Source organism: Morchella importuna, assembly GCF_003444635.1.
Source record: "Morchella importuna strain M04M26 chromosome Unknown Morimp01GS007, whole genome shotgun sequence".
In the NCBI taxonomy this organism is placed as follows: Eukaryota; Fungi; Ascomycota; class Pezizomycetes; order Pezizales; family Morchellaceae; genus Morchella; species Morchella importuna.
The window spans coordinates 233,230-255,697 of NW_025763404.1; the positions used below are offsets into that span (position 1 = coordinate 233,230).

At 48.0% G+C, this 22,468-nt stretch overlaps 5 protein-coding genes across 5 annotated transcripts; 2 read left to right on the top strand and 3 right to left on the bottom strand.

Annotated features, from left to right (window-relative positions):
- Window positions 1–4,810: 4,810 nt before the first annotated feature.
- LAJ45_03260 (uncharacterized protein) lies at window positions 4,811–5,822 on the top strand (the record flags this gene model as incomplete). The annotated part of the gene is made up of 2 exons (XM_046112847.1): window positions 4,811–5,598; window positions 5,675–5,822. 2 exons carry the CDS (start codon window positions 4,811–4,813, stop codon window positions 5,820–5,822), a joined length of 936 nt encoding a protein of 311 aa, XP_045973724.1.
- A 3,673-nt stretch (window positions 5,823–9,495) lies between these two features.
- Window positions 9,496–12,663, bottom strand: LAJ45_03261 (uncharacterized protein; the record flags this gene model as incomplete). Its single annotated transcript, XM_046112848.1, has 4 exons — window positions 9,496–9,709; window positions 9,771–10,128; window positions 10,184–12,474; window positions 12,638–12,663. 4 exons carry the CDS (start codon window positions 12,661–12,663, stop codon window positions 9,496–9,498), a joined length of 2,889 nt encoding a protein of 962 aa, XP_045973725.1.
- A 3,044-nt stretch (window positions 12,664–15,707) lies between these two features.
- LAJ45_03262 (uncharacterized protein) lies at window positions 15,708–16,390 on the top strand (the record flags this gene model as incomplete). Its single annotated transcript, XM_046112849.1, has 5 exons — window positions 15,708–15,750; window positions 15,813–15,941; window positions 16,001–16,048; window positions 16,109–16,234; window positions 16,314–16,390. The coding sequence occupies 5 exons, from the start codon at window positions 15,708–15,710 to the stop codon at window positions 16,388–16,390; spliced, it is 423 nt and encodes a 140-aa protein (XP_045973726.1).
- A 1,688-nt stretch (window positions 16,391–18,078) lies between these two features.
- Window positions 18,079–18,528, bottom strand: LAJ45_03263 (uncharacterized protein; the record flags this gene model as incomplete). Its single annotated transcript, XM_046112850.1, has 1 exon — window positions 18,079–18,528. The coding sequence occupies one exon, from the start codon at window positions 18,526–18,528 to the stop codon at window positions 18,079–18,081; it is 450 nt and encodes a 149-aa protein (XP_045973727.1).
- Window positions 18,529–20,332: 1,804 nt separating this feature from the next.
- Window positions 20,333–22,348, bottom strand: LAJ45_03264 (uncharacterized protein; the record flags this gene model as incomplete). Its single annotated transcript, XM_046112851.1, has 3 exons — window positions 20,333–21,766; window positions 21,832–22,229; window positions 22,285–22,348. 3 exons carry the CDS (start codon window positions 22,346–22,348, stop codon window positions 20,333–20,335), a joined length of 1,896 nt encoding a protein of 631 aa, XP_045973728.1.
- Between the last annotated feature and the right edge of the window lie 120 nt (window positions 22,349–22,468).

The window sequence follows — 22,468 nt, forward strand, 5'->3', positions numbered from 1 at the left end:
TTATCACAACCTAATATGGCTTGAGCCATATTCTAGATTTACAATTATCACTAGGGAAAAAACGAACTAATATTGTCTCTTTGAAACTACCCTTGTACCCTGAACTGCGGCTCAATATCTTCTCTCTTAACAATTGCTGTTTCCAGAATTTCAAGACAGTCGCCAGCTCCTGAAGAAAAGAAGTCGGAAAACACACATATGTGTGTGGTGAAAGATCAGCAATGATACTCCAGAGTCCTAATATAAGGATCTAAATGGAATGGGAGGGAAATATTCGTCTATAAATATACCTAGGCGGAGGGGCAACATCTTCGCCATTCCAACAGAAAATTATATCCCCGACTAATACACTCAAAAGTCCATATCTTAAGGGAAATAAAGTCACATGGACTCTGGATTGACATGGAGACGGTTGTGGAATGTTGTTTTTACGGTGGGAAAGTGTTGTACCCTACACTACACCAAAAGTGATTTGGAGCCCTTCGTTAAGTGAAGATTGTTTCTATTCCTACGGTCCTTCATACAACCTATCTTTCTTTTTCGGCCCCTGGGCCTATATCCTTCGCGGAAGAACGTACGAGTTAACGTCTATAAACACTTATACTATTTTCTGATACAAGCAGGACATCTTCGCAGTCAGTAGATCTTGATTGATATTCAAATGTACCAGTGCCTACTATTTCAACTAGGGCCTTTCCTGTCATAAGAAAGCAGGTGTGCTAATGAGCGCTTGGAGCGGTACATTTATCGACGTTCGAGTTCAAGATTATTTTCTCTCCGAGTCCCATCGAACCGGCGGAAATCAGACGATCTGTCTAGTCTCTAAGCTAACAGCTACACTACTCTCCTACTAGTCCCAATTACCAAGACATGTGCTGGACTGACCTGGTGTTTATACAGCTGGGGATACCTGGTTACATGCAATCAATGAATCAAATAAAAAAAAAACAGTGTCCGCGACCGGCGCTGATCTAGCCCTTTCTGTCTGAGTCATTGCTCAATCGGGTAGCAAGTATGTTACCCGATTAGGCAATAAATTGAGCGATATTTCCCCACCCGGCGCTGATCTAGCTCTTTCTGGCCGAGTCTGCCTAAGAAATCGCTCGATCGGGTAGCGAGGCATGTTACCCGATTAGGTAATAAATTGAGCGATATTGCCTTCCAGCAAAAACATGCCTAGTGTTAAAATTAACTACGCCTCAACCACAACACTTAAATTAATTATCTCTCTATACAGCTGTAGAGCAGAAGCAATAGAGTCGTCTTATAGAAAGAAAACCAATTGAAATATTGTGGTGGTGGTGGAGTTATGTTGGGAAGTTGGGGGTCAATTGTGCTCCAGATATACATGTAGAGTAGGTGTCCCCAGCTATACCGCAAAATCTCAGTTTATTCGGACGGTTGCCAAGAGCACGGCTTTGCAGAGGAGCTGAAAAATATCACCCTTAAAGGAAGAGATCAGAGCCTTTTACAGCAGGACAAAAGCCAACACCGCTCTTGGCAACCGTCCGAATAAACTGAGATTTTGCGGTATACATGTATGTATGTACCGCCATAACTCGAAAGATTGGCTAGATCAGAATTACTTGTATGGGAAACTTCTGATGTAGATCGATGCCATCCAATCAATTATTCAGGCGGTAGTCCCTGGACGGAGATAGCCAATTTTTCGAGTTTTGGCGGTATTTTCCTATGTGAATTAAGTTACACAGGAGCTGGCCGGCTGACCGCTTAAGGTTCTGCTTCTTCTTCTTCTGGTGACCGGCACCAACAGAATACTGACTAGGGGGATCTAGCATGAGACACGTATACCTACTGCGGTACACCTACTTCCTGTTCCAGCTTTGTTCTTTTTTTTTGTAGGCGTGGATACATGAGGTTCGCAAGTCTTGGGGGATTACAGACCTAATATCCGCTACCAAAACAAACCCCAAAACTTTAGTTTTACCAAAAACCAAATATCCTCGAATACTGAAGTCATCGTTTCGTCTGGGTCGCTCATGCGTCGACCTGCATCGACCTGTGATACTCATAATGGGTTGGATTCAAGTCTAACAGTCCCGCTGACTAATGTTCAAGGTTCCATCTGCCAAGAAAATTGGGAGACGACTTGTCTTCTCTCTCGTCCAACCGACCATATCAACACCGAAAGGATCGATGTTCAGCTACAATCTTCTATTATCGGACGATGACAAGGACCCAAATTACTGATACAAGTATTTCTAGGGCTTAATCAGAATCGCTGGAGCTCCAAACTATGGTACCTTCACAAATTATCACTCGTTTACGGATCTCTTGTTGGATAGGGGCACGAACGTATATGTACGTATAGAACAAGAGATTTGATTCTTCATATTGCATATAGTACGACATGTACTCTTCAGACACTCTAGTAACTGCATACATGTATCCTCGAAAGCCACATCTCAGAGCTTAAGATTACATGTACTCGCCTGAATCAAGTTACATGTATACTTGCGCGCACATACTTAGTCAAAGATCCAGCTGAATGCTCTCAAGGCAAGGATACCTTTAAAACGTTGGTACCTCCAGTTCTTAGGCGTTGTCACGCTTGTCATCACGCTGGATAAAAATAGATCTGACTATGCCACAATATGTGGCGCGCTCATCTTTCAGCCTTGCAACCACATAAATGTACCTTGTCACATAACCCATGTAACTTTCTAACTGTTCGAAGTTCCCGGCGGTTAATGTTCTGCTGACCAATGGCAGCTCAGAATCATATTCAAACCGCAAATTATTCTTCTTAACCTCAATTATTCATCGATTTCTGTCAATCGTCCTTTCATCTGAAACGGCTACAGTGAGTCATAAGACAGGATTCAAGCCCTAACCCATATGCATTAAACCTAACCCTTATTGTGTACCCCTAACCCTTGGCTTACTACTGCTGAGGCTCACTTCGCATCACCGCCCCGCTGGGATGGACGAATAACCCACTTACATATAAGGGAGCCATCCCGCCCCTCACCGCGTTAGGATCGCCATTTTTTTTTTCCCCACGAGCAAGAATTTATCTCTCCCCTACTAAAGTTCCTCGAGCCTGGCTGGAACCCCGAGCCTAGCTCTGCACACATCTCACAGTCCAAACGAGGCCGCTAGCTCGCTAATACGAAGGAACGCTCTCAGACAGCATTGAGGCTCGAGGTCTTCTCGAAATCGCTATTGTCCTTGTCACCTCAAGAGCGGATGATCGTCCCAGTTGCACTCGAGGTCTGTTTTGTGGGGAGAGCCCAGTACCGGAAGTTGCCAAGGACTTCCGCAGGCAGACAACCGCAAGTCTTGGCAAAATACCGTGCTTCTCCCTGCTAATCAACTACATGTAGGTAGTGCAACAGCCTGGAAGGAGACAACGAGAGAGAAAGATAACGGAAGAATCGTTGACCGATGCCATCCGAGAAAGGTAAACCAAACAGACTTGTAGGTAAACATGACTCGCTGTTTTGACGAATACTGCAGCAATTGTCCTACAGAGTCCCAACGATTCCCAGGGAAAGACCCTATGAAGATCCAAGTAAAAGTTCGAGCCGGAGGGAGGCTCTAGTCTTCCTATATATATATAATGAGAGTGACCCACACAGAAAGAAAAAAAGAAAACATTCTCCTCACGGGGGCAGGACCCACCAGCTTCCGTATTCCCAAACATATACCTCTTGGTGCAATCATCTATTCTCATCTCATATAATAGAACAAACAAACATGGCCGGCGATACATGCTTAACTATATCATATCCCCTGGTATACGGTATACGCGCTGAAGTGCGAACAAACCAAGACAAGAGGATTTGGGGACATGTGAGTTTACAACCCTAAGCGGCTCAATAAGTACATAATCAACCACCCAATAGCTATCGACCTCTACCGACGGCTAGGACACTATAATGTTTCTTCTTATTAGCCATTTCGTAGACAGCTCTACTTTATTCCTCTCATATTCGACCTCCCGAGATGATATCCCCTAAAAGACTAGAATCATGAAATATCATTCGGTCATACATTTGTATTGTTCGGGAGTATAAATGACTGTTTTAAGAGTTCTAAAGAGCGCTCCAGATTGTTTTTTGACCTTATCTATGGTCAATCATAGCTGGAAGTTGTGTCGTCACCCCTGTAGTCACGAGTGGAGTGGGGAGGGGGGGAGGTGTGGTGTGGGTTGGGTTGGCTTCGGAGTGCCAAGAATCATACGTATATAAGGGATGCCCACCACCCTCTTGCTACCACCCACCTCCTCCTACTCTCCACCATACTTCCCCCACTGAATAAACACTCCTTGATTATTCTCAAACCACGCAACCAAACCAATTATTTGAATTGTGCTGGAATCAAGAACAATGGACCACTCCCTCTTTCTTTGGGAATATTCGCGGGCAAAAATTACAACCCTCCCTGGGTCTGCACTCTCTTGTCAGTCTCAAATTGGCTGTTGGGAAAATATCAAAAACGAATACTATAATCTTGGGGCCATAATTGATCGGAAGATGCTGGGTCCCAGCTACGGATCCGAGAATGCCTGTCAATTGAGGCTTGGACAAGAGGCTGCAAAGAGGTTACTTGTCTCAGTGCAGTATATTATTGACTGTCTTTGTCAAGTCACAAGGTATGAAATTAAATCGACTATCTCATTACTGTGACTCTTTAAAGTACCTTGCGATCATGATTTTACCTTTATGTTGCTGCCTTCCTTGTTTGAAGTCCTTTTTGTTGCGACCGCTCTCTCTGTATCATTGGAGTTTTGCTGAGGCAACGCTTCAGCTTCCCGCCCAGGGGCCAACAACTAGAAAATTTAAAAATGGCCTATGGAGCCTGGGAACTTGCAGACCGAATAGCCGTCGAGATTCTTGTTGGATCGTATGCGATATCGATACATTCGCCGCCCGCACTAGCGCCCGGTATTGATGATAATTACCACTTACTATCATTACCGTCGATGCCTCCATTTCAAGAGCTCGAGTTCAAATCAGAAACCTCGGTTCCAGTCCCTGAGACCTGCAATCCTAGAGATCTGTTACTTGGTCCAGATCCAGACCTTGATATACCCACAATATCGTGGACAGTTGATTCGCCTGATTTCTCGCCTGATTTCAACACTCAAATGCAAATTCCTGGTTTTGGTTTTGTGTACGATACAATGGAAATGGAGTTTCGGTCAGTGCAGTCACTAATGACGACATCGGCCCCGTCGGATATCCTCACCCCGGAACAAACACCAGACCGTGAAATGGAGTGTCCCGCCTCCGCGGTTGAGGGGGTTGTCGGAGTGATATTTGCGATCCCCGAAAGCCTAGCAACCGAGAAAGACACCTTCAAAATCCCGCTATCTGTTCCGTCAGAAGTACCCACCCCTGAACAAACACCTGATCCTGAGATAGAGTCACCTACCGCTGCTGTGGGAGGCATGATTGGCATGGACTTATCATGTCCGCACGAAGGTTGCAGGAAAGTCTTTCCACGAGAGAATGCGCTTCTAAGGCATATATCGTCAATACACGATGAGAAAGCCAGTGTATCATGTCCATACTGCTTGGAAGCCGGTAACTGGAACGGGAAAAGATTCAACCGAAGCGATAACTTCCAGAGGTAGGCATTCGTCTCTTCCTTCAACCTAGTGAAAATTGTCGGGGAGTTGCGCATGGAAGCTGACGGAATACTGCAGACACGTGAAGGGTCGGCACAGTGACATTAGCGCAGATGACCCTTTAATAAAGCAAGCCCTCCAGAAGCTGTGGAAAGCCAAAGGTGTGCGAACATCTTGGGGGAAGAAACCAGGTGCGAAGAAAATTATTTCAAAACGGAAATATTGAACCTGTCTCAGGGTGTGTTGTGCTGGGTCACGTGAAAATTTTGGAGTTTATTTTTGGGTATTATTTCTCTTAATCTTTATTTTTTTGAAGTCTTTTAGGTTTAATCTTTTCTTTTGTTCGGGTAACGTCATCTTGCAAGCGAGTTCTAGATAGGTATGGATTCGATTACTGCAGGTGCTAACAGTAATGACTTATTATACGCACCATATGAATATATGAGCATGAAGCAACACAATTTATTTCACTCATAAGCATATATATTATGTTAACAAGTTTGGACTCAAATACAATGCCTAGTTTAACATGCCAACACAATTCTAACAGATTAGTGAATGAGTTTATACCTGTGCCACGTCTGTGCATGTAATGGGATGATCGGGCAAGGCGCATCTTCTTATTGGCTCCAGCTTGTTTCAAATGCAGAATTTTCACCAAAAGGATAGACTGCAGGTTTCTTTAGGTTTTTTCTGTGGGACCGTCGGTTGTCTCCCCGAGTTAAATTTTGAGGATCCCGGTGTACTGTCTCCCGAATTCTTCAGCGATAATATACACCCTAAGGTACGGATGACTTTCGGCTGTGCACCTACTAGCAGTGGGCTACCGAGACGCCAGTACGAGTGATATCTCATGATCAAACTAATTAATTTACACCTTCTAACTTTTGGAATGAAAAGAGTAAACGATTAGAGCGAAAATGCAGTGGCATTCGATACGAATCTCGTCCCGCCCCTACACTTCACGCTAGTTTGCCGCGCAATACTGTGGTAACAAGGGCTGAAGGAACGATTGATGCATCGGCTGGCCCACGAAACCGGAACTATCCGGAGAAGGACATGCTGAAATTAAAGAATAGAGTGCCGTAGATAGTTGATCCTTGCCATTCATAATTCAAAACATAAGAATATCAGGCACTTATGGCGGGAAAATAAGAATTTGCACCGGATCATCGCCCATATTTCCTTCTGTGTCGGACAACATGAGGTGGTTCTGCGCTGAGTCATCTATTATCAATCCATGTTAGCGTGATATAATGACTAATAATATTCGAGTGATAACTAATGATGGAGATTATCTCATCACTGAGTCATCAATCCGTGTAGCCGATTCTTGGCCCCCTCCGGTGAAGGATAAATCCTGTAAATGGATTGAGACAGAAAATCTGCCGCTCTCCTCCACCCCCTGACCCCATAAACTAGGCAGAAGCAAGTTTTCCTCACTCCGCATCTCCAGAACAAGAATATGACTCCGTAGAGTAAAAAGAAAAAATAGGTGTGCTAACTATGCTGGTAAATCATATGAATTAAACAAAAAAAAGGTGCTGGTAAATCATGCGTGATCACTCGTTCTCAGGTCTGTGCTCGACGCCAAGACATCAAGTTGTGGACGGCCGGTCTGTTTTTATGCAGCTTTCACGACAGATATCCAAAAACTGACACCGTGGTATTCAGTTGTGAAATTAGATACTATCTTAGAGAGAAGTTTTATTAGAGATAGGCGGTTGCAAGATCTCTAGCCGCCGCATGAGTGAAACTAAGGTTAAATCCGTTTGACTTAGTAGGAAAGGCCTTTAAAGCTTTCCAACTATTTATTTCATCTATTGTCATCGTCGATAGATAGAGCTAGCTCTTCATAAAGCGAATAAGATAGAAATTTTCAATAAATAGGATCGCTAGTCGAAGCTGTCAAACTGCTTTCCCCCACTGATTTCTATTTGTCCATAGCCCTCTTTCACTCCTAATCTTAGTATTTAGGGGGGCTGAGTAGCATAGCTAAACTATATAGCTGAATACATGTATGAAACTGGTCTCACTCACGCCTGGTAACGGGCTGGGATCTGCACAATGCTGTTGCTGCTGAGGCCTAACCTAGCTCCCTAACCTTTCCACCGAGACGACGACCAAGTACGACTCTACAACACCATTTTTCAACTCTTTCTTTCCTCCCATAGGTTATGATCAATAAGCAGGTAGAAGGAGGGGTGATGTGGCCCATAGACGTATCATTCTGGTAATGCCTATGGTTCCTCCAGATAACTAACCGGAAAAAAATAGGTTAGATGTAAGTAGTAGGAAAGGATATGGGACTTTTATCAACCGCTACTAGCTATCACGCTGTACACTCATATAACTTGTGACTTTGGTTAAGTCACAGGGAGGTGATGGCGGGGGTGTTACTTTCGGTCCTCTTGTCTCCACAGTTTGTTTCGTGTGTATGGAGGCCCTTGGTATTTCAACCTCCCGTTTTTCCTTTTGCACCCTCTATCTGGATAGGGGCTTTCCTTGATATTTTAGGCTTGACCGAAGCACTAAGAGGGAAGATCCACCCCTTCCATCCTTATCTTCCTCTTAATTTCCTACAAGACAGCTTTACCACCAAAAAAACAATGATCCGTAGATGGGAAAATAACTAACTAAGCTATACTAAGTCATTCTAGCTAACAATGGTCGAGAGGTCTATACTAACATGAAATAAGTACCCCCCCAATCATCCTTCTTAGCCGCTGTAGCCTGTACTCCAACCCACAAGGTGCTGGTAGACGGGTTCTGAACTTATGCAGATGCCGCTCAGAAGCTGTTAGCTAACAGTAAGGAACCCTAAACCTATGCTTACACCTGGAAGGGCAGTTGTTTTTCTTCAAAGGCCATCGCAATGAGCTCACCAGCTAGGCATTTGGTGTGTAGACTTCCATCCCAAATATAAAAGTAGAGTCGTTGAGGTAGGTTCAACGCTTTGACTGGTCTGTTAGCACCATAATTAACATCCGTCGGAGAAATAGTTGGCGTATACTACCATCCGTTTTGACCCCTGGTCATTTCCTCAATGTTCTCCATGATCTCTATTGGGTATCTAGTTGAAGGGCGTCTCTTCCGAAAGTCTTGGCTGGGATGCACTGTGCTGAAGGATCTGAATTATCAATACCATCAGAGGTCTGGACGGAGCAAGAGGAATAAGAACGGGTGCGTTCAATTGTGCACTTTGAAATCTGCGGTAATCTGCGGCCTCTAGGGGGGTGTTGGACACAAATGCATACGTGTTGTCAATTCTTCGTCACGGGGCATAGAACGTGAGCTAAGCCAATCGTGTCTCCCATTACTCCTCCCAAGTTTGTTTCGTTTCTCTCACAACAACCAGCAGAAAAAAAGCAAGTAAATCAATGCCCACCCGAATATACAACCAAAATTTGCCACCTCTTTCCACTGTAAAGTGCGATTTTTCTTGTATGCCCATGACAAACAACTATAAATACAATAAAGATAAAAAATGAAGGAGTGAACAAAAGCAGAGCCTAGTGGTGAGCATGGCCCCGTATGCTCTTTACACGGTCTATCCTTTACGGCTGACCCCACAGAGAAGAAAAAAAAGAACCCTTGAGCACAGAATATATAATAAAAATAGAAGTGCGCATATATCCCCGAAAGGAAATGAATTGGAATGAAAAGACGAGGTGAAGGTATAAAACAAAGCAGATGTTCTCACCAGGAAAATAAGCCCATCCTTCTGGTGAAGAAGGGAAGAATATATATATATAAAGCTTTGGATCCAAGGGGGAAGATGAATAAAGGAGAATGAAAATAATGCTCATGAAACGTGACAAATCCCACCCGGATCATACCATAAAAGTGCGGAGTCGTGACCACACTACATAAATTCAGATTTCATAGAATCCAAGCTCTCATCTCCCATTTCTCATCAGCGAGAAGGTGATGCTATTTTCGTCATCCGATCCCCCCCCAATCGCACGCCTCGACCTAGTCCTCCCTCTGTATTTCGGTATGTTTTCTTGCTCGACTGCCTCCTTTTTACAGAAGTTGCATTCGAAAAAATCGGGGAGAGTTTTGCGGCTGTATCCAACGCACTTCATGTGCAATGAATGATGACATGTATCACTATCCGCAAACAGTAAGCCACTTGTCCGCTTCCACCAAGAAACTGCATTGATAAACATACCACTGGACTAAGGTCTTTCCTCCGGAATCGCCGGCATCTCCGCAGATACATCTCGTCGCACCTTTTAGATTTTCCTGCATTTCCTTTCTTTCCATTGCTCTAGTCCGACGTTTGCTCGGGGTAGTTGAAGTGTCATCTGTCATTTGACGCTCATATCCATTGCGTTGGCGATCAACACTCCGGAGGATTTGTTCTTCAAAAAGCTTTTTCTTAACCGGCGAAGCTCTTAGAAGTTGTGGATGCATTTGATTGTGGCGACCGCTCGAGCAAGTACCGACGCTGCTACCGGTTGAGAATGCCTGTGGTTTGACGGCACTAGCAGGGTGAGCCTTGGTGGGTGTGCATTGCAGGGATGCGACTGTATCACTGTTAGTTTATGCTGGTCGGTTAAAGTATTCGAAAGATTTTTTTACCTCTGCTAGCTTCGCCATTTCGCCGTGCAATCATGACCTTCCTCAAAGCATGCATCGCATCTCCATTCTCCTCTTCATCAAGAATGCAGATATCAGTCCCATCAACCACAGTTTCAGCCTCTGATTCGTCGCTGACCTCCTGCATACTCCCTAATCTTGGTGTCCCGACGGCCGACATTGACAGTGAAGGGGTCAGACTGGAATGGCTTGCTCTTCTAACCCTTTCCCTCACACGGCGATCAACAGCCGGAGGTGGGCTGGACCTCAAGGGAGTTGGCAATCTCGGCGAAGAATCTAGTCTTCCGCTTAAAGAGTTGGTGCCGGCAGTGGTGCCAGAAGAAAAGCCATTCATTTTTCTATGGCTTCCAGACAGCGGCATCTTAAGTGGAGATCTTCGGGTGGGTGTCCTTGGCGGTTGTGGTCGTGGTGGTTGGTTTTGATTGTCATATGAAGGAACAATCAGTGTATGTAAAGGTCCTTGTCCTGCCCCTTGAAATGGGTCTGCAGCCTTACGCTGCCGAAATAATGCGTAATCTATACCATCCGGCCCAAGCCCTCGAGGCACATCATCATCAAAAGAGGAATCACTCTCTTGTGGTGAATCCCACATTATAGGCTCTTCGATATCAATATCGACATCCGAGTTATCATATACAATTTTTGTCTCCGTTTTGGCTCGACCCCCCGGTGAAATTGCGAGAAAAACTTCAGTCCTAGTTCTGGGAGGCTTTTCTTGAATCTTTAATGTTGACCGCCGTAGCCCCGATGGATGGGTGGGGTTATAAGCCTTTTGTGAAGGGTTGGGTGTATAACTACGATCAACTAGTACCGTTTCGCCTCTTCGCCCAACATTACTGCAGCTTCTTTTGAGCACAGCGGCATTAAAATTAGCAGCTTTGCAGACCTGTCTCTCACTAGGACCAGTGAGAATTCCATCACTCATGCTGTGCTTCAAGACGCCTGAGTGTCTTGAATGGCGGCCACCGGATGCAGCAATCGTACGCTCCCGCCTCGATCGCTCTTTTAAAAGCCTTTCCTGCAGTTGCTTCTGCTTCTGCATCTCCAACTCTTGCTCTCGTAGTTGTTGCAAATGTTGATGCTGATATGGCTGATAAGGTTGCTGCTGCTGCACGAACGGAAAGGGCTTAAATTCCTCTCTGAATCCACCAATCATGCTGCTCGCTGCACTATTGCTCGTGCTAGAAAACAATAAATTCGGGTCAACGTCAAGTGGCATTTCTAGACCATAAGGATCATCAAATTGAGAAAATGAGAACGTGGGATTATCTGCCGACGACTTGCCCTCATCCGTCAACAGCGAGGACTGACTTGGTTGTCGCCGAAGTTCTGGGGTGGGTGCGAATATATCGGCTGGAGGAGCGTGGTTGAGGTTGTCGAGTGATGCGTTGTTCCGGAGGGAAGACCAATCAAAGCTTGCAGAGTGTTCCAGCCCATTAGAATTGGCCATCGTTAACCCCGCGATGAAGTCAAAGTCCCCGCCGTCACCCCAGAAATTATCATTGCACTTTTGGTGGGAGTGGGGAGGCAGTTCATCTGACGGCATTAAGATACCAGAGTCGGGAAGTTGCTGGAAATTGAATTTACTTTGTGGGTCTAGTTGTAGACCCAAATTATGGCAGCTCTGGCTCCCGTTTAATTTCTGTAATTTTGTAGGGCTTGCTTGTGGGGGTGATTGTTCTAGGGAGTCTCTGGTATTGGTATTGTTTGCTGATGGTAATACTGGATACAATTTCTTTGACGGCCTTCCACGTTTTCTTGCGGTTGCAGTGCTACTTGGGGGAGGTGTTTGCATGCCCGAGCCGGAGCCAGCCAGGCAGTTTGACGATTTACTCCTAGTGGGAGTTTTGGCAGGTGTATTACGTTGTAATGCTCTAGGCCTTTTGATTGGGGATGGTAGCGGACTGGAGCCTAACCGATGAGTTGGTGGGAGAGGGGAAAGAAGCGTTGGTGAGGCAGCAGTGTGATGGACATGGGATTGGAGGATAGCATCAATGTTCTCAAAATTGCCAGATGGACGCTTCCGAAGACTGTCAGCGTTGGCGGGCGAACGGGTACGGGCCACTGTGGATTTTGGGCCACCGGTAAAGTCTTCTGGAAGGGTGTTGTGCCACTTTAGGTCCGCGGGGGAGAAGGTAGAATTATAGCTAGGCATGGGTGGCAGCGGGTGGCTTGTGTTCTTGCTGACAATTGCAGATGAAGACGAAGCGTTTGATGACCCTTGTGCGGCTGAGGAAGTAGAATAGGTGGTCGAAGATGATATGTTTGTTTCTCTGTTGGATAGGTGTTTGTTAGTGATATATTATAGGATATAACCAAGTAGAATATAGACTGTGAAGGTCTTGTCTTGAGTGAACAACGAGGACACTTCTGAAAATGGATACAGGCGATGATGAGAAGAAGAAGGGAAGAGGGGAGGGGGAAGGGAATATGTACTTGAAACCACTCTGTTGAGGATTCATGTTCCAGGTGATGTTCACCCAGTGCACTCACTCACTCACTTCTGAACGCACGGTTCCCCTCACCGCTTAGACAGCCCACTGCACTGCACCAATAATAAACTCCTCGCTAAATAGCGAGCCTGCCTGGCACTAACCCGAGGCACTTAAGCCGAGAAATCTACAAATCCGCTGTGCAGGTTCTGCTGCTGTTGTCGATGATGGTGCTGTTCCTGACCATGTGCTTTTCTCCTATACTTCTTCCTCTTCTTCTTTGTCTCTAGATATGCGATCCAGTCTCAATCCTTGGGAATGACGCAAGAAACGAACCCCACCCCGATTAATTCCAAGCTAGTCTGTCCTTTCCTTTTCCTGACCAACTTATATCCCACAGAGCAAAAAACCTCAACGACGATGCAATGCAATGGCGGTGCAATGGGGCGAAAGGGTTGGAATTGTGTGTCGTTTGTAGGTTTTTTTTTTTTTGTTTGGCACTCTCTTGCTTCTTTTCTCCTCAACCCGGTTGTCGTGGAGACGAAAAAAGTTGTAGGATGTAGAGGCAGCTAAATTATGTAGGAACAGCTAACTAGGTAAGCTAGTGGCTTGGTAAACGTTGGTTTTGGGTTGTTGTGTCGGAGGTCCCTCGGAGGCGTAACTGGCTCCTCTAAGGTAGGGCTCGGATTTGTATATCTGTCTGCTTCTGCACGGTAGATGCTAGGGTCAATGTTTGTTTTCTCTCGTTTCGTTTGTGGCGGTTGCCGTTGGGTGGTTGGCACTGGTGGATCGTAAGACGTATGTAGGTAGATAGGTACGTTGTTGTTGGGAATTCTGTAGACTAGAGTACTCTGTCTACAGCCGCAGCAATTCCGGCGGTTGAAGGATGCAGGTAGGAAGGGGTGGTTATATGCGCCGTGCTTCCTCTTCTTTTTATTCTACTTCTTTTTTCTTTTAATTAAAAAAGAGAGAGATTTAAAATGAGGTGAAAGTGGCCATGGCCCTGATCAAGCAAAGAGAAAATGGATTGGGAAAGAAAAATAGGGAAGGGAAAGAAAAAAAAGTTCGACCAGGTGTTTAGATTCGAGGTCGGAGGTAAGATGTAGGTTGGTGGTTGTGGTGGCTGTATGTAAGGCAGGTAGGGGGTGTGGTCTTGGTCTTGCCTGGGCTCTTGCTTGGGCTCGGGAATGACAACCCTTCTTTCCTCCTTTCACTCCCTCGTTTCCTCGTGGCCGGAGATCAGTTCAGTCAGATCTGGGAGGAGATAAACAAACAGCAGTTGCAGAATTCACAGCAGGCCGCCCGGGAAGAAGCTGAGAACGGATTGCTGCAATAGCGGCGAAGCCAATCTGCGATAGTGAAAGAGAGCAAGAGCTAGCAACAGGGCGAGAGAACAAGGGAGTGATGGTTCCTGTATGGAAACGGCCGTCGTCGGAAGTTGGGATTGCTTTGCTTCGGTAGCTGCTATGTGCTACATACGGACGGAGGTTCTCCGGCAGACAACCACCTCACTCACCTCCTCCACCTACCTATCTCCACAACGACGACCACGAGTGCCCATTGATGCACGATCTGCCACGTAAAATGGCACATCAATGACGCCCGCATTACTCACCCAGGTCCATGTATTTACTTACTCACCCACCGCAAGACTGATTCTCAAGACAGACAGTCACTCTGCCCCTCGGCACCTCCCCGCAGCATTATGGTCTCGGATTCTGCAGAATCGCTAATCACCCTCGTTCAACAAAGGGTATCAAGTATGTATATAAGTACTAACGCCGAAGGGAACACATATTATACCTATATCTCTACTCTACTCGCTACTTGATCGGTCATAGTACCCGAGAATTCAATCAGACACACATATATGTAATCTTTGTTTCAATGCTTCTCTTCTCGAGATTGAAACAAAGTGAAAAATCATATTGGCTAAAGTAATATCGTTCTGTCTACCCGCGCACCAAGTGGTGCCTCATCTCGGTTTAGAACACCCGTTTGCACTATTGCGTTACCTCCTTACTTTGTTTAACACCGCCGATTATATAATTACATGTATTTCGATATCATGGGTGTCCAGGCCAGGACAGGCCAACGAGAACCCCGAAAGCCCTGGGTGAACCTTACTTCTGAGACGAGGGACTAGGCGAGACGAAACGTAGATCTCCAGCTGGGAGGAAGTTTCTATTTGGTTCGTCTAAAAAGGTTATCTATTTCCGATCGAAATGGGGTGTGAAGAAAGCAGGAATAAACGCGCGGGACGTTGGAAGATAGAGTTTAACTGGTTTGATGCGTTGTGAGGCCTTCTTCGTCCTATCTATGCGTTGGTTAGTATGTGAGTGCGTGAGGCTCGGTCGTTTCGATAGGCCAAAATTAGCCACGGGGGTGTGTGAAGGGACAGGGGGAAGAACCTTGCGTCAAAAGAAAGCCACACCACCACGCCCCACCACATGTTTGTTCAGCTGTTGTCTGGGCAATCAGTGCTTCAAAGAAAGAAAGAAAGTGGCATTTCGTTGAAAGCATAGATATGCGGTTAGAAGTGATCTCCGTCTCTTTGCTTGTGCGGAGGCTGTATTCGTCTACGGAGCTTTAAGAGGTATTATGCCTTTTCTTGACCAGCCGTTAGATCTCCACGAGGGGGATTTAGGTCTGAAAGCAGGTACTTAGAGTGAGTGTATGTAGGAGTCTTGACGACTGCTTTAAGGCTACAGGCCCGCCCCTTTATATGATCATGCCTTTTTTCCCTTCTGTAAAGAGCGTCGATATTAAATTGGTTTATTTACCGAACCCAAGGGCTCATCTACTCAAAACTCCAGTGTCCTAACAACCGTTTTGGGGAAGAACTTAAAGGACGCACGGATCAGTTCTTGGCAAATACTTCATGCAGGTCACATTTGGATAGGCTTGGCGTGGCATGGCTTTCCCCGGACCCAAAAAAAATTGAAATCCCCGCGGTTGGGTAACCTGCCCGCTATTTGAGTTTGAGCTTACCTTACCTTATCTCCACGACGTTACAAGTGATCCACGCAAGAACAATCTCCCCAAACCCCACGGAAGCCAAAACAGCAAGAAAGATGACGAGCCACGAAGATGCAGCCGCAGCTCTTTATCTCCCCCGTTCGCTGCCCGCCTCGCCCCCACACCAGTATTACCTACAACAGCTAACACATATCTAATAGTCACTGACTCAACTCTGACCATCCGAGTTATAAAAAACTTCCCTTACCGCACCACCAGGAACCTGGTCCTGCACCACCTCGATCTAACATCACTCACGGTTGGGGATCTGAAAGAGCTGGCTAAGAAAGGTGTGCCTGCATGATTGAGAATGAGTTAAAAAGTTAGAGGCTGATAGTTACTGATGTAGAGGTGTTAACAAAGCCAGGCTGGAAGCCTTACAAAACCGTTGTCCTTGGTAATTTTCGCCTCCTCCCCTTCCACTATTAGTCGTGTTGCTGATAGTGGATGGCCGTAGATACGCTGAAGCTGTACACTAAAGCACAGGGCACCAAAACACAGAATCTAATTATCAACATGGAGGATAAGGATGACGAGAAAATCTTTAGAGATGATTCTAAGACCCTGGCTGAGTATGGCTGTGGTTAGTTCTCACCCCCCCCCCCCCCCCCTTCTTTTTCCCTCCAATTCTAGTGGCGTACGCAGGAGACTGAGGAATGCAGAACACGAGACCGAGATCTCGTTCTTCAACATGGCCGACTATCTCGAGTTTAAGGCAGATCCTACCGAGAAATGGTAGTCATATCTTCACGGGAGACAGATGCGGGACATGTATATGAAGCACTATCAATACATCAACTCTGTTCCTTGGCTGCCTCTATGGGTAAACTTTCCCCTAGGGCGAATGTTGAATATCGTGGCACTTACCAAGTATAGTGAAATCTATTTCAATAAAGGATGTGCCTGGAATCACATGTCAAGAATTCAGTTACTCTGCTGTCATAGAGTTGATCAGATCCAAAAAGCCTGGGTGATAATGTTTAAAGGCAGATGGGAATTAAGGTCACTATATAGTTCTAACGAACAAATGTGTCCTCTGCTCGTCTTGAGGCAGAGGCATGGAAATGTTGACCGTGGTATGCGCGGTGGCTACAATCCTCAACCGCACATGCATATGGAATGCGAAGTTTATTTTGAGGAACGTCATTTGACTCGGATAGTGCCGGTCCTAGACATTGTCTTGATCAGGCTCCTAGGGAGGAGAATGAGGCCGGCTATCATTGCTGGACTGTAGATGGGTTTGGATTTCGACGAGTGATATTTTGTGATCATGGCAACTGTGAATTATTTTAATCTGGGAGCTCTCAAGACTTGCACTGGCAGGGGTATATGGAGTGTTTGATTAAACCCCGCCTAATATAAGAGCCAGCTTGATTCATGGTGACAAACTGCCGCCTTTCTGGTACACACAGACCCGGACTTCCGGAGTCATCCTCTCCAGTCCAAGGTTTTCTCCAGGTTGACGTGGGAACTTCATCTTGGCCATCTCCGTTCGTGGGAAAGGGGTGGTTGCACGCACGTATCGCAGCCTTCCTGCCAAGCGCCCTGATTAAGGGTTGAGGTTCTGCGCACCCTTTGAACTACATATTCAATAAGCAATGGCCTGACGAGGGCACACAAAGCCACTACCGGCAAGGTGGAGAAAAGCAGGGCAGAGAAGGGGGGGGGGCGCGAATACTTTCCAATGTCCCTATCTCTTCCCATCTCTCAATAACCCCAACCCCAATTAAGGGCAAATCACAAGGCTAATAGCACGAGTGATACCCTGTGAAAAAATGCGCAGTCCCTTTTGCGGGGGTGTTCGGATGACCCACAGGTTGAGTTTGAATCCGGTTAGATACTGCTGCGGTGTTGCGTGCACACTATCAGCCTCAGCCTATATCCGCGACCCATGATTACTGATGCTGGTTACCTCCCCGTAACTGTGGGGAGGCATTGTCAGGTCTGTGGAATGTAGGTGCTGTGTATGAGATACCCAATTGAAGAGGTAGTGGTGGTGTTGATATATCTTTGCCGCCGGTACGATCGGGAGATGGTGGGGTTAAGGTCCATGCCGTTGCGGTGGTTTTCCGAGGGCATTGTACCTACTGCAAAGCATGTAGGTACAAACTAACATGGGGAACTGCACAGGCGGGCGGATATATGAGGATGGGATGCGTCTTTCCTCGGTTGGTCATTGGTGCGCGGGTTCAAATGGTTACTTGATCATGACCTTACTGCGACGTTCCTGCGCATGCACTAGTACTACTACATACATGTAGCTTGGCTTTATCGCAGCCTTGTCGCGCGAGTGATACATCATGATCGCTCCATCGCAACCTCAAACTCAAAAATACTTCACCTCACTACATACATACATACATAAACAAGATGGCTCATTGATTTGTTATATTCCACGCCAAATAACCAAGATACCCCCCCTATCTTTTATGGCTTATGCCTAGCTTTATACACAACGACCCTCATCCCCGGCTTCCCATCAAATACAAATTCCCCCGCCGCCCTCTCCGTCGTGGGAATCACACACCCCTCCGCGATCTTCTGCGCTGCAAACACAACCCACGAGCACAGGATCCAGCCCTTTGGATAGCCGCAAATGGCGATGCGCGCCTTGTCCCTGTCCTGTGCGGGGGCGGTGCATTTAGGCGTGCAGCGCTCGTTGTGGCGGTTAGAGAGTTGGAGGACGAACGCGCGGGTGGAAGCGCGGAGGGGCCCGCGGATGGACATCTTTTTGTAGGTGTAGCGGCCGCGTGTGTGGATGTCGGGGGGTGGGGGGTTGGCGATGGCGAGAGCGGTGGGGTAGGAGAGGGTTGGGTGCGAGAGGAGGAAGGTGAAGAGGAGGACAGAGAGGTAGGTGAGAAGGTTTGTGGTTTTCATTATTGGAAGTTGGGGTTATTGTTGTAGAGGGGCTTTTTTTTGGACAGGGCGTCTACTGATGGAGAGCTGTGAGTAGTTATATGTCTAGAGGAATCCCTACTAATGCGTGTATTGGGCGTAGGAATGGTGGGCGGGTGTGGGGGGCTACTGTCGTGCGATTTGTACAGCATTTGAGGGGACAAAGGGTACCATCTAGACCACGTATATCACACGATCATCAAATTCCAGAGGTGAAGGCCATGCCGTAATTTAAAAAGCTTGAGCTCAAGTACCCCACCAGCTTCCCATCAAAACATTAGTTCTGAGGACCATGGGAACTACAAAAAAACATTTCTAAAAAAGCCTCCCGCGCGACGATGCTGACAGCGCGGCACGGCTAAGCTGCGTACCGCACCATCCGTGGTTAACAATCTGCAAAAAAAAATCAAAAAAAATCAAACGTAACGTTGCACCCCACCCAATATAACCAAACTCAAAAGTCCATTTGAGCCCCCATGGCATTGTCAGAACTTACACGTTTCTCCATCGGAAACCGAGCAAGCGGGGGGCCACTGCAGATCCACGGCACCTGAGTCTGCGTTTCTTTTTATTGGCCCCCTTATGGGAGTACTCAGATGATTCTTTGTGGCAACCTCCCTTTCTTCCACCCATGGGAAGTGGCAGTAGTACTACGAATCGGAGGGTGTATAGAATAGTCAGACCAGGAAGTGAAAGTGTAACCCCCCCCCCACCCCCCCACCGCCACGTTTTTCTGTATTCTGTTGCACCATTGCTAACGCCAGCCTAGTATCATCCAAGGCTTTTATGATACTACGTAGGGGGTTGGTGCCGGTGATAGGCTCCGAGTGACTGGTCGGGTGCCAAGAACGAGTGAGGTACTGTGACGATACATGAAAATTGTAGCATCGGCAAACGGGTAAGAGAACCCAGGACCAAGTAGCCGCCCCTCGAATAATAACCTAGTTGGACCGTAGCTAAAAACACTAAAAACACCTCAAAAACACCTCAAAAATACATTTACATTGAATCAAAATCGCAAGAACAGATATATTGTAGCTTTGGAAACGAGGTAACGGGGAGAAAGACAGGGCCCGGAGGATATATGTGTGACGGGCGGGATAGCGGGTGTTGTGTAGTGCGAGAAAGCTTTGGAGCAGTTCAAGATACATGTACCTACATGTACTTATGCAAAGCAGAACCTGACGAACGGGAGCGTGGTAACGCAGGGTTAGGGTTTATGGGGGGCCATTGGCCAATCGAGGTTTGCCCGCTTGGTTTGCCAACGTTTGGTTGGCCAACATGTTTTTGTATGTAGGTTGGGTATGAGGTGTTTGAGATTCGAGTTGCGCGCTTGTCTGATGGAGCGTGGGGTGGGGGGGGGGGCTAATGATTAGACAGGCAGCTATACATACATGTATATGTACATGTAGCTACATGTAGCCTCTAAAGGTGATCAGGGCTTGAGTGGCCGCACCTACGAAGTTATTGAGATGATGCTATATTATACAGAACCACAACCCGGATACTACATGTAACTCCTATTTTCACCATCCTAAAGCCTAAACCCAGCTAGATATGTATATATGTATGTAAACTTTTGATGTTTCCCACTGCTCCCCGCTCCTGCCACTGGTCTAACTAATGCTTAAGGTATAAAAAAGAAAAATTCCACCCAAACACTTAAAAGAAGGAAGAAAAAAATAAGGTCCAGTAGACAAACGTCAGGTATACAGACACACAAAGTAAAGAAGAAGAAAAAAATCTATACTACAAAAGAGCTAAATCCAATGCTATAAGTTATTGTCTACCCGCAAACCTCCTCCTTAGAGGGCGCCCCTACCGCGGCAGCAACAGCCTCGACTTCAGGGTCAACTTGGACCTTTTTGTTACTTTCAACCGCCTCTGCAGCGAGCACTTCCACGGCCGCAACAGCCCCAACCTCAGGGTCGACCTTAACCTTCTTACTATTCTCACCCTCCTCTCTCCCCTCCGTATTTGCCTTATTCTTCTTCTTCAACTGCAGCGCCCCCTTCGCCAGCGCCTCCTCCGGCAACGGGCGATAATACGGCTGGCACCGATACCACGGCACCACTCTCCGCACCTTCCTTCCGTCCTCCAGCTCGACAAGAATACCCTCCTTGCTCTCGCCCGCCTTCTCCTCCTCCCCCTCCTCCACTGGCGTATCAGGCCCAACCCACCTCCCCTCCGCATCCACGGGCTCCGGATTCCTCTCCAGCTCCTCCTTGATAGCCTTCCCCAGCGCCTCCAACGTAGCCTCAAACGACGCCAGCGGGTCCTCCCCCACCCGCGCTCCACTGCGCGCCAGCAGATCCCGCACCTGTGTGTGCCGCGGCAGCGCCGAGTGCCACAGCTTAAACAAGTGGCTCTTGATGGGCGTCAGACTCGGATCCGCCATCAGCACCTCAAACCTCTTCCTCGTCCGCTTCGTCATCGGCTGCTCCGCCCACAGCTCCCCGAGCCCCAAGGGCGGCAGCACATACTCCCGCACAATATCCAGATACTCCCTCCCCACCAGATCCATCCTCGGAAACCGCTTCTCCCACTCCTTGCTCGTCTCGAAGACGGCCGGGTTATGCAGGTTCCCCTCCGCGCTCATGACGCCGTCCACCCCCGTCGCCGCAATGCACCGCTCGACATCCTCCTGCCAGAGCACATTCCCGTTCGCGAGCACCACCACCTCCCGCGGTAGCTGCTCGCGTATGTACTTGATCACGCCCCAATCCGCCATCCCCGTGTTGTGGCCCTTCTGCTCGCGCGTGCGCCCATGCACAGTCAGCACGCTGGCCCCCGCGTCCACCACCATGCGCGCATACTCCAGACTGCGCGCCGGCGTGTCGAGGATGCGGATCTTGGCCGTCACGGGGACGTCGAGGCCGTCGCGGAGCGCGCGGATGAGGGAGTGGATGAGCGTCCATTCCTCCTGCAGGAAGGCGCCGTAGTGGCCTTTGCGCGCGATGCCCTGCGGGCAGCCGAGGTTCAGGTCGACGGCGTCGCAGTGCGGGGCGACGTGGCGCGCCGCGGCGAGGAGGTCCGACGGGTCGTTGGAGCAGAATTGGACAAAGGTGGGGCGGTCGTGGGTGGGGTTGCCGTCGAGGTGGGGGGGCTGGAAGGATTGTGCGCGGTAGGTGGGGGTGGTGGCGAAGAGGCGGGAGTGGAACATGGGGGTGTAGCAGAGCGTGTTTGGGGGGGAGTGGCGGCGGGAGAGGATGCGCCAGGCCTGGAGGGCAGGTGTTAGTGTTCATGGAATGGTTGGGGAGAGGGGGGAAGGGAGGGGCAGCGCACGAATTCAGATTGCTCCACCATGGGCGCGACGATCGTCCGCGGGGACCCAATGGACTCCCAGAACTCGCGGCCGGTGAGCTTTGTCTTCTTTGTAGTAGTAGTAGTAGCAGTAGTAGTAGTAGTAGCAGCAGCAGCAGCAGCAGCAGTAGTAGTAGTAGTAGGGGGCGACGGCGGTGGTGCAGCGTCGGAGGGAGCTGCAGACGTCTGCGGGACTGGTTCGCCGACGGTCATGGCTGCTGCGGGCAGGAAGGCGGAGATGCGTCTCGAGAACGAGCGGGCGCAGACGAAGGGATACCGGAGGGGGTGATGGAGGGGCGACAGCTTTGCGGGCGGTGTGGGGCGCTGGGTGGCCGTGATGTCTTGTGGAGTTGGAGTTGGAGTTTGAGAGGAAGGCTCTGCTGTGGTGGGGGCGCCGCAAAGTGTGAAAAATGCAGTGGGTTAGGGTTGCCGCACAGGTCGGAGGGGTGAATGATCGCTTCCACCACAACGGCAACGGGAAAGCAGCACCGGTAATCATTTCTGCCGCGCCGCAGATCTCGGGCTGCGGGCGGCGATTTCTCACTTTCCGACTGCTGCCGGTCGAGGTTTTTCTCTCTCTCTCTCTCTCTTTGTGCAGCAGTGAAGGTGGGTGGGTTAG